General features: G+C 39.2%; 1 protein-coding gene across 3 annotated transcripts in view; it reads right to left on the bottom strand.

Moving 5' to 3' along the window:
* SNAP25 (synaptosome associated protein 25) overlaps positions 1 to 12,104 on the bottom strand; it is an 84,680-nt gene that overhangs the window by 20,254 nt on the left and 52,322 nt on the right. For all 3 annotated transcript variants that reach the window (XM_059134024.1, XM_059134023.1, XM_059134022.1), the window contains 3 exons: positions 8,051 to 8,186; positions 6,107 to 6,148; positions 133 to 181 (listed from right to left, as the gene is read on the bottom strand). In XM_059134024.1, coding sequence (XP_058990007.1) covers positions 133 to 181; positions 6,107 to 6,148; positions 8,051 to 8,122 — 163 coding nt within the window. In that variant the 5' untranslated portion in view covers positions 8,123 to 8,186. The remainder of the gene's footprint in view (positions 1 to 132; positions 182 to 6,106; positions 6,149 to 8,050; positions 8,187 to 12,104) is intronic.

Genomic DNA, 12,104 nt, shown 5'->3' with positions numbered 1-12,104 from the left:
AGTACCCTTATACTCATACTCATATATGCATATAAATATGTTCGAAGGACTACCTGTGTGTACACAAATAATTTTTTTAAATGCACTTTATTCAGATGAGGAATTGTTCTTACTGAAGAAATCTCAACTTACCTCCTTGTTCATCCAACATAACCAAAGTCCTGATACCAGCATCTTTACTCTACATTCCAATAATGGTAGCAAAGTTGAATAAAGAATTAGAGAGAGAAAAGAGAGAAAGAGAAATCAGTAAGGGGACAATTAGCCCTAGAAATGGAAAATGAAGAAGGACCAAAGGAAAAAGAGGGAGGAAATAGGGCAAGGGTACTAAGGGTACAGGAGGGACTCAGAGGAAGTGGTCATCTGTGGACTTGCCCTATCAGTGAATCTTAGGATAGATGAGGGGGATGTGGCTCAATTTCCATGGGGGTAGGGCTGGGGTTGGGGCTTGGCATGGAATTGGAACACACAACTTAATATTATAGTGTGGTTTTATATTTGCAAAACAATAATGCCCTGTAGTTTCTATAACACCAACTATAAAAAGCAACCCTTTCAAAATCTTCTAAACTAAATCTTTGCTGGCATGATGGATCAGGAAGTTTCCCTCAGTGAATTGGGACTGGATGCCCCATTGGTAAGTAAAAAACTTTGGGGGTGAGGTGACTGCCTCACAATGGTTGAGAAATAGAGCCCCAAACCGAACTCACCCTCCCATTTTCCCTCTACGCAGAAAAGTTCTGTGAGATTTAGAAAACCAATGGCCAGATGAGAAATAAAGGCTCTCTATTCTGAAATCTAAAATTCTGCACAATAATAGAGTATGAGAAAATAATTCACCCACAAGCAGAAGTCTGGAAAAGGCAATCCTCATCTCACTCCACATGATCTAAACAAACCAAACACCACCTGAAATATTTGGTGATCGGAGTAGGATGTGGTGGGTAGGGGAAAAGATATTTGAATGGCTCATTCTTAAAAATCATCATTGCTGGGAGCTCAAACTGGTGAAGTAAAGACTTTTCATTTTACAGGGTGATTGTTAATAAGTATGAATAGGTATTGCTAACAGTTTGGATTAATTTGTTTTTCAAGGAATACTCATGGTGGTCCCTAGAATAAACTTGAATGGAAGACATTTCTCATGGCCCCATATATTTTCCACTGACTTATTTTAAACTGAGAAAAAGAGAGAGAGATATTAGTGGAAGTCCCCGGAAAGATTTAGCTTTGTTTTGTTCTGTTTTGAAATAGTATTTTAACAACTCAATAGGGCTTCTAAAATACAGAGCATTGAAAATGTTTTCTGTGAGTTTTATACACTCACTATTTCAGAGAATGGTCCAGAAAGGAAAAACCAAGTTTCCTCTGAACACATTTTGATAGGCTTCAGTTAGTGAAATTAGGAAGTCATTTGGAGAGCTTAGGTTGGCTTCCAGAGTCACCAACAGCACAAATTCTGGAGCCAGACTCGGCCCTGGGATCCTGGTGATTTCATTTCCTAGCTGTGGAACCTCAGGTAAATGTCTTAATTATTCTGTGCCTCAGTTCCCTCATTTGTAAGACAGCAATAATAATAGTTAATACCTCATGAGTTGTCATGGGAATTAAATGAAATAGTATGTGGCACATGCTAGAATGGTGCCTGGCCTAGAGTTAGAATGACATAAGGGTTTATAAAATAAATATCTTCAGAAAATGCATCTATAGCAGGATATTTGGCAAATGAAAAATATCATCATTACCTACTATGGTCAGAAGCTTCCAGAACACTACCTCCCAAACCTTAATATGCAGGCAAATCCCCTGCACAGGAAACATCTTATTAAAATGTGGACCCTGATTCAGTAGGATTGAGACAGACCCCGAGATTTTGCTTTCTGAATAAGCTCTACCATCTAATGATATTGCTGGAGCAGCAAGATTCCAGACCCCAGGACACGTTTCAAAATCTTTTCTTTACGTGTGCTGTAAATAGACATTTGTTTACACTGGCCTGTGTTTCAACCATTTCTGTGCCCAGACAGGAACAGAAACAGCTCCCTCACTTCCCAGAGTATGTATAGGGACAAAACGAACTACAGAATGTAAAGACTTCTAAAAGTTCAATTCCAGGGGAGGCTATGGTTCCAAAAAGCAATTAAGATAAAGGATTTAATTTGTATAAAATCTCCATCAGTTTGGAATGGGCTGCTGTGTTTGCTTCCTCAGAGCCTTCCGCTTTTTGCAGAATTCTCAAATAAAAAGGAAATATGGTAGGAGTTGCTGAGGTTAGGGAAGTGTTACGAATAAGTTCATACTCTGGGATCAGGAACACCTGGGTTTTAACTTCATCTCTGCCATCTGTAGCTGAGAGTCTCAAGCAAGTTCCTTAATCACTGTGTACTGCAATTTCCCCCTTGATAAGATGGAGATCAGAATAGTAGTAAAAGGTAGGGACCTACAAGAGTTAAGTTAGGTTATATATGTTTGACGAAGATAGCTCTGGGTATAGTACCCCGCATATAGTAGGCTCTTGATAAATATTAGAACTTACATTCGATTCCATTGTGTTGCTGACAGTTTTTATCAAAATAACTGGATTGTTCTTTGGGGAAACTAGAAATGTGAGGGAGGAGAAGGGCAGGTATGAGGACAGTATTTCAGGGAAGGCAGAATATTACTTTCTCTTATTCTTAAGTATTATGTTTTAATAGCTGGAGATGAGAGGAGGTGGTTCCATTTTTGTCTTAGCTGAATTGTTTGAGATGTTTAATTCTGTTTGAGATTGCTGGGAAAACTGTCACCTAAAAACCAGAGGATTTGTTTCATTTCTTTCTTTTTTCTTTTCATTTCTCTCTTTTTATTTTTCCTTGCTTGCAGATGAATCAAGACCATACCTAGAACATTTTTAAGTCTTTCTTTTGTCATTCTGAGATGCTTTCCCCCAAGTCCAACACATCTGAACTAAAACCAGGACTCTTCCGGCATTTCCTTAACTGAGAGAATTCCCAAAGGCCCCACATCTACCTATGTGAAAAGAACTACCCTGCTTCAAGTTTCCAGTTTTAGTAGAAAGTCTGGCATAACAAAGGCATGGCTTTAGAATGCTTATTCTCTTCTCATCGCCAAGGTGCCTTGAAAGATAAGTTGGGATGAAAAAAAAAAATACGCTTAAAACATCCATGCAATGTTGAAGAACCTCAGTAACTATTACTCCGTGAAAGCTCTAGGTGGTGCTTCTGGTCTGGCCTGCCCTCAAGCAGTGAGGCTTTCTGGGGTGACTTTCCCTAGCCCAAGACATTCATGTGTAGACTTCATTCCCAGTATGTAGTGTCCACAAAGTCAACTTTTTTGCCTGGACCAAATATTCCCTTCTTGAGGGAACATTCATGACTCTGTTACCAGAATTAATTACATGCTCCAAAGATAGGACTTGACTTTGGAGAGCTATGTTCATTCCTGTTTTCCCACATGATACCAATTTATATCTTCCCTCCCGCTCCCAAAGGGAGGCCTTCCATACACGTTTGTTGAAGTGCAGCCATCAAAAGAGCCAACGGGAAACTCGAAACTGGGAACCAAGTACTATATGATTTCTAATCTTTTTGCCTATGTGTGGTATCCAGTTTTTCTGATCTTTCCCAACTAACTTCTGTAAAACCTTACATTATCGTTGAGATGCCAATAATGGCACCTATTAAAAAGCAAGTTTCTATACCTGCCACTCTGTTACACCCTAATGTCTGTGAGGACTGGCACAAAGTCCTATACTGAGCTGAAAGTGGTGTTGTCTGCCTTAGGGAGAGACTACAAATTTAGTATACTTTCCCGTCTTTGAGACTAAATTTCAGTAAGAATTCAACTCAATTCAAATTATATAGCACTGATATAGCACTTGGGATCCTGAGCAAGATCCTGGTATTTCAGTGCTCATATTTGCCAAATGATTTCTGCCCTTAATGAATATTTAATGCTGATTCCTTTAAAGAGAATTTCTTTTTTGATTGAAAAGCAGACTACCTTCTGAATAATCAATGCCCTAGACCTAAGGGGTATTTGACCATCAATATAAAATAACCCAGGGGGAAGTAAAAGCAATCAACCTATGCTAATAATGCCTTGCTCATAAGTTCCGAAGGCTACAAAGTCTAATAGCGTCTTCTCATTTATGAGAGGTAGGAACTAGCTTCCATCTGTTTCACCCCTTGTTCTAAGAGGCAACCTCATGCTTGATCAAGAAATCCTTCAGGAGAAACAAAAATTATGATTCAAGTATACTACTTCAATAAACAGAGCTTTTGAGAGTTTCTCCTCCCCCAGAATAAATTAGAACAAACACCACTTACTCAAGACTGGTCGACACTGTCTGCCATTTAAGAAGAGGCAAAAAAGAAGTTCATTGGCCCACTGACTCTGATGGATGAGGAACCAGTTCAAAGTAATGCATCCTAATGCATTTGTTCCACCACTTCGCACATTCTAAGCAGGGTTTCAACACTGCACGGGTAGACCAAATGGTGATAGTTCTGATATTTTAGAAATTTACTTCACGTGGGCACACACATAAATGAAATTGAAAAATGAGCCTGGAGTCTATGGTTGAAGGTCATAAAGACATATAACGTGTCAGTTGACATGTGAGTTCCCTTCAGGTCAACGTGAGAACTCACGTGGGAATGTTAAGAAGATCTGCCCCTTTTGTTTGTTCTCATTATGGGCTGAGGGACAATAAGTCAACTCTGAAAGCCTCGCCAGCACTCAGATTTTGAATACCTGCCTTCTCTTTGGGGGTCCTCAAGTATTTCTGCATGAGTGTTCCCAGAATAGAGCAACAACAACATTTCTCTTCATTTAGAGAAGGAAAGCTGCTTTCTGTGCTGCCAAGGGCTGCTGTGTTGGCCTGCCTTCCTGTGGGAGCCAATTTGTGCTACATGGCAGGCTCAAGTACTCATTTTTTGTGATAACAGGTTTCAGTAAGTGTACCTCCCACCCTTCCCTTGTGTCCTGGGGAGCTTACGGTGCCCCCTTCTCCCCACTCCTCTTGTGGCAAGTCACATTTAGCCAATATTTCATTTCTGGATATGAAGCTGAAGCTGCAGAAATAAAGGAAGATGTTGACTTCCCTCGCTTGAGGGACAGCTGAACTTCCTGTTAGCCTTATAACATTGATCTTTCTTTCATGTCATTGCATAAGCAATTTACAGTAGCATGAGGCAAGTAGGCTCATTTAATCATTCTGCTCGAGAACACGCAAGATCTCTAAAAATGATAACCACACATGAATTGATAAGCAGTTTTAAAGCATAGCTAAAATAGCATTTCACTGAATAAAAACTATTAGACTTGTTTTATTCAGTTAAGATAAATATAGCCCATCCCATTCTTTTTCCACTTCATCTCTCCCAATGGGCAAGTTCAATTAATCCACTTATTCCTCCTGGTTGACTACTGCTCTCCCCAACTGGAATGAGCAAGCTTTATTGTAAATGCCCTTTTGATTCCATTATTGCTATCTGCCCTATTTTACCCATTTAAGAGTAGTTTGGGATTCATTAACGATGCCTTGCAAATGGATGTTCAATCCAGAGTCGGGAATATAAAAGAGTTTCTATATTTGTGTTATGGCCTTGAAATTCCTTTTATCAAAGAATTTTCCTATTACTTCATGAATTTTAGTGCCTGACTCTCAATATTACAGTTTCTGAAAACATTGTGTCTACGGGGATATATATTTTTAAAAGTCATATGTGTGGCTAAGTCAAAACAGAATGTCAAGATTAGATGTGACTTAGAGGCATCAAAAGCATTACAAATGAAGTTTTTATGTAAGTAACGACTTTATATTTGCTTAAAGTGATTCAATGTTCTACGATTTCTTAGGAGCATTTACTTGGAAATACCATCCTTCTCTACTTCCCCGACTATAAAGGTAGCCGGGGCTGGGAGGGAGAGAGGATCCTTTGATGGCTTTCTGACATCTCCTTCATTAATGTCAATTCCAGGTAGGCTATAATGGAATCAATGGAATCAATAGGATCATGGCCTAGGAAAAGGCAGTAGGGTCTAGGAAAAGAATATGCCAGCAAAAGGGATTAGTTTATTTTGAAACATGGCCACTCCTTACCTCTTCAACCAGTTGCAGCATACGACGGGTGCTTTCCAGTGACTGAGATTTAAAAAAAAAAAAAATTATGAATGCAGGAATCAGAGGTCTTGGAAATTCTAAACTATTCTCTTCACTTGAGAGACACAAAGGGTTATTATCACATATTCTTTTAAGTTTGTAACTGAACACATTTTCAATCTATTTCCTATCAGTCTTTCTACATAATAAGATTCCCTAAAGCAATTACATTAAAGCTGATCTTCTAAAATCAAAACCATATGATGAAGCTGATCTTGATATCAAAGACAAAGTAATCTGGAAAAGATAATTTTGCATGTGCAGGATGCATGAAAAATTATCTCAAATACTCAGAGGATTAATTTGGCCTCCTTGGACCAGGAATATTGAATTTTAAACACAAACATAATTTCTCATGAATTGAGATGAATCTAACATCAAGTTTCTTATAAAGCTCCTAGAAACACAATTGGAAGTTCTTATCAATACAAATTAAGCTGTCGCCTTAGGGTGAAAAAAAAAAAAATCAAGCATGTTTGAAATAACCAGCCTATAGGAGACAGCTACAATAATTATCTTCAGCCTTAGATAAGACAAAGTGAGATGGAAAGTCTGAAGTCAGCACTGGTCCCTCAGGCACATCATTGTCACTTTTTTCTCAGTTCCTTTGAAACTAACTACTAGACTCCAGAACGAGTGTGATTTCTCAAGGCTTTGTTTTTAAGTGACAAACTTATTTTGGACAAGATTCTGCAGGAGCAGGAAGAATGTTAAGTTTCCAGGAAGAGCTGTCAGGAGGCTGCTTGTTGAAATAAAATGGCTATAAGCCGTGGTATGCTGGTAAATGCTAAAATAAATGAATATGAATATGCGAATATAAAACAGATATGAATATACATATATGTATAGTTGTTATTTAAACTTATTATTTTCCTGATAGAAGGGATCGAGATCATAAAATTTATAGATAATACAATACACAAAGCCCTTTATTATAAATTTCAAGTAGCAAATTGATTCTCACAGAAAGCTTTTGTCAAGTTTTGCTGAACTCTTGTGTCCACTGCTAAGCAGGCAAAGAACAAGTGTAGTTCTGACATGAATGTCATTTGCATTAATGAGTAAGAGAAAAGTGAGACAATAAAGAAATGTTGGGACTTTGCTACTTTGTCAATGATGCAAGTGACTTCTTTGCTGAAGAGAAAAAATTTTTCAAATACTAGATTTTCTCCATTTTTTTGTGTTAATTAAAGAATAATGGCTAGAGACATGCACACTTTGAAGTTCAATCTATGTTATTAATATTTTCTCCACTTAAGTTTAGACAGTCAACAAAACAGTCAATCAAATCCTGGTTGGGAGCATTTGCAGATTCCTGTGCTATAAACATCCTTAACCTGTCTGATTTTTGAACATAGCATGGCATCCCTGAAGGTGAATTTGGGAAGATGTACAGTAACACGCTGTTATATGGTATTCCTGCACTATAGTTGTAACACAAATCAAAAACTTTGAGAACATAGGTAATAGGGAAATATTTAAAAACTGATTGAGTTTTGAGTGTTTATTGCCCTTGGTTTTTAATATAATCTATTTAATTATCAATTTGTATAAGTCAATTTTAACACCAGCTTGAAAGATTCTGGAAAATGTAACAATCAGCTCTCAGAATCAGGCCAGCTCCAGACAGCCAAAGACAGCTTTTCTTAGGGGATCTTGACTTCTCTAGATTTCTAGGAATTGGGAGTTTCGGCTAAGACATTAGTTATATGCAGGTTTATCCACCCATTCCTATCTGTAGAGGTGTTAGGTGTATAGAAAATCAAAGTCCTACTCCTCCGTTTTTAAAATTGAGATGTTAGTAGACCTTTTCCACCTGAACCTGAATAAGACAAACTACTCAGCTCCCCATGTTTTGCTCCTTTCTCACGTCCCATTCCTCACCTCATCAGCCAGCTGGTCAGCCCGTCGCTGCATCTCCTCCAGCTCATTGCGCATGTCCGCGTCTTCGGCCATGGTAGTGGTGGGGGGGTGGCTGGGTCCTTGGCCTGGGGGTCAGTGATGGCTTTGGACACAAAACCTAGAAAAAGCAGATTTGAACATGTGAGAGTTTATGTAAGTGCATGTCGTATGTGCAAATAGGAGAGCTAAATAGCCTACACTCTGTCTCCATGACTCAGTCATCTTCTGAAAGACAGAAGCCATACTCAGGGTTCAGTAGAATCTTGCTATTTCTCTAAAAGGTGCATTATACATACATACTTGCCAGCTTTACAATGGAGACAGATAACTGTCTACATATGAAGCATTTTTAAGGCACACCACCCAAGAGTTTGGAATGGTGGTGTCGAGGGATGTGGTTCTGGGTTAGTATACTTTTTAAAAAAATATTTTATTTATTATTTGACAGAGAGAGACACAGTGAAAGAGGGAACACAAGCAGAGGAGTGGGAGAGGAAGAAGCAGGCCCCCCACCCAGCAGGGAGCCTGATGTGAGGCTCGACCCCAGGACCCTGGGATCATAACCCGAGCCAAAGGCAGATGCCTAATGACTGAGCCACCCAGGTGCCCCTGGGTTAGTATACTTTTAACCTCACATTTATTTTCTATTTTTATTTTATTTTTAAGACCTTTATTGAGGTATGATTGACATATAATAAATCCCACATATTTGAAGTGTATAGTTTGAAAAATTTTGACATATGTACACACACAGGAAACCATGACCACAATTAGGAAAACATATTCATCACACCCAAAGTTTTTACAGACTCTTTGTAATCCTACACACCCACTCATCGCATCTCATCTTACCCCTGTGTTGAGACTACTGCTTATCTGCTTTCTGTTACTATAAATTAGTTTGCATTTCCTACAATTTTATATAACTGGATGATACAGTCTCTACTATTTTTTGTCTCTTTTTTTTACTTAGCATAATGATTTTGAGATTTATTGTGTTGTAGCATGTATTAATAGTTAGTTCCTTTTTGATGTTGAGTCGTACTTCACCGCATTTAGAAGCATTTAGACTGTAGAGGCTAAGGGCAGGCCCTAAGTGCCTACAAGAATTTAGATAGAGAAACTCCTCCAGGAAAGGAGCAAGCACCATAGATAATACAGTATAACAAGAATTTGGGATGGTAGACACAGAAGGATTTAGCAAAGTCTGATTATTACAATTCCTCCCTATATTGCATTGTTTCTCTATAGCCCAGCAAACATTTGTTTACCAACCAGTTACTCTTTTTTAATCTTTCTGTGAATTTTTTTCCTTTCCTTTGAAGTTCCAGACTCCTACCCTCTTCTCCTTAGTCCAGGATGACATATTTATGTCATGACCTACCTCATTTTGCCTGACTGCCTTTGGCACTCATATCTGTGTGGATTCCCCATTTACATATAATTAAATTTGATTTTTCTCCTGTTAATCTGTCTCATGTCAGTTTAAGTCTAAGACCAGCTAAAAGAATCTTAAAGGATAGAGGTAAATTTTTCCCTCCCCAGCAAGGGAGCTAAAGGTAGAAAATTTTTAGTCTCCTTCTGTTGTTATCAGAGGCTGCCGAGAAGGCTTATGTGAGTATGCGTAGCTATTTTTCCAGAAAGGGATGGATTCTTGTTTCTGAAATGTGACCAGCCCTTTCTTGGTTATACACCTGAAATTCCATATGATACAAATTACAGGTAGCTCCCTCTGGAGCCAACCAGCCCCGTTCCCCTCTTCCTTTTTCCTTTCTTTCTTTCTCCTGTCTTCCCTTCTTTCTCAAATATTTATTGAGTATTTTTAAGATGCCAGGGCAGTGTTAGGCACTAAGGATACAGTGATGAATGAGACAGGTAAATTCACTGTTGTCATGGAGCAACAGCTTAATTAGGAATTTGGGAGTCAAATAAGGAAATTCAATTATTCAGGATGAAGCTAATTTTTTGGGTCACACCATACCTGCCTATGGGTCACAGCAGGCCTCCCTGAGGAAGTCATGTCCCCAGGAAAGGCCATCAGAGGTAACAAGATAAAGAGCCCAAGGAAGGGTTTGAGATGATAAATATTTGATACACTAAAACCTTCTCTGTGAGTAGCAGAAGTGTAGAAGGCCTGGGCTCTTGCTTTGTGGCTGAGATGGTTAAGTGGGCTGGAATTCTCCCTCCCTCTTCCATGGTAGTGCATGGTCATAGGGAAATGGCTGCCCAGTTGGGAATTACATTTCCAGTTCTCCCTGCATGGAGGTGGTATAGTTGGTAGAGATGGCGCGTGAGTTACAGTGGAAATGCTGTGCATCCCTGCCACGCGAAGGCCGTTCAGAAGCAGGCATTCTTTCTGTGTCCTCTCTTTCCCTCTCTACCAAAAAAGGCAGAGCCCTAGAGGATGGCCAGGCCATGAGACAGCAAGAACTTGGGCCTTGGAATTCCTGCAAGGAGGCAAGTTGAGAGTTAACCACAAAGACCTGAACCTTCATATGAAAGGACAGTGCACTTCTACTGTACTGCACTACTGAAAAGGTGAGCACTTTATTTTGTTACAGCAGTGGGTGTTACAATAACAAAGGCAGGCCAGAAGAAACGTAGATCGGAATAAAAATACTGCGCAGGAGCATGAATTCCCAACTGAAAAACATATCTGTGTATGTTCTTCTATTTAAAATTGAAGATGGGAAAGGAACTTAGATTGAGGGCCTTGGAGCAATACCATGTTTAATTATTATTCATTTTTTAAAGACTTTATTTATTTATTTGAGAGAAAGAGAGAGCACGAGAGAGAGCATGGGCAGGGGAGAGGAGCAGAGGGAGAAGGAGAAACAGACTCCCCATGGGAGCAGGGAGCCCCTGATGTGGGGCTCGATCCCAGGATCCCCAGATCATGACCTGACCCGAAGGCAGATGCTTAACTGACTGAGCCCCCAAGTGCCCCCATATTTAGTTATTATTCTAATAATTATTGTTACTATTACTTGTAGGAGAAGGTTTTTTTTTTTTTTCCCCCAAAAATAAAATGAAAAGTCTTCATCAAAAATAATCAGGTTTTGAGTCAGGCCCTCAATGAACTCATCTCCTAGGTCCGCTGCTATACTGCTTTCTCAACAGTTAAGGTTAAAGTCCTCTGGGATTTTAATTTGGCACATATTATTAGACTCTTCCACATGTATTACTCTTATGAAGTAACTCAGACTATTCAGGGTTCCTCAATAGGAGGAGTCCTAGAGTGAACCTTCTTTGGAGATAATAGATTTCACAGTTCTTTTATACCCAGTGGTTCTTGGGCAAAGTGACAAATGTGGAATCACAGTAAAAAAAAAAAAAGAAGGAAAAAGCTTCAGAACTACCTTCTACTTACCAGCATTTTTTAAAAAAAAGGTAGTAAGCTTATATTAGGTTAGTTCTGTGTGTAGCCATTTAAAATGTCATCAGAGCATCATACCATGAGCCTGCTGATTTTTATTTTTATTTTTATTTTTTAAAATATTTTTATTTATTTATTTGACAGAGAGAGAGAGATGGAATACAAGCAAGGGGAGCTAGAGAGGGAGAAGCAGGCTTCCCGCTGATTAGGGAGTCCCATGTGGGGCTCCATCCCAGAACCTTGGGATCATGACCTGAGTTGAAGGCAGACACTTAATGACTGAGCCACCCAGATGCCCCAAGCCTGCTGATTTAAAAAAAAAAAATTACTTATTTGAGAGAAAGAGAAAGAAAACATGAGTGGGGGAAGGAGGAGACAGAGGGAGAGAATCTCAAGCAGACTTCCCTCTGAGTATGGAGCCCAACATGGAGCTCAATCCCATGACCCTGAGATCATGACCTGAGCTGAAATCAAGAGTGCCATGCTTAACCAACTGAGCCACCCAGGTGCCCTGAGCCAGGTAATTTTTGAACACCAGATCTGGCCACCATAATATGTACTCATGATATAGAGCTCTATATGCTTTGTGTTTTATTTAAATACATGTCTGCACTTTGGAAATTAGGGATCTAGAAAGCAGAAACTGGAAGGAATTTACAT

Source organism: Mustela lutreola, chromosome 9 (assembly GCF_030435805.1).
Source record: "Mustela lutreola isolate mMusLut2 chromosome 9, mMusLut2.pri, whole genome shotgun sequence".
NCBI lineage: Eukaryota > Metazoa > Chordata > Mammalia > Carnivora > Mustelidae > Mustela > Mustela lutreola.
This window is presented reverse-complemented; position numbering and strand designations above follow the sequence as displayed.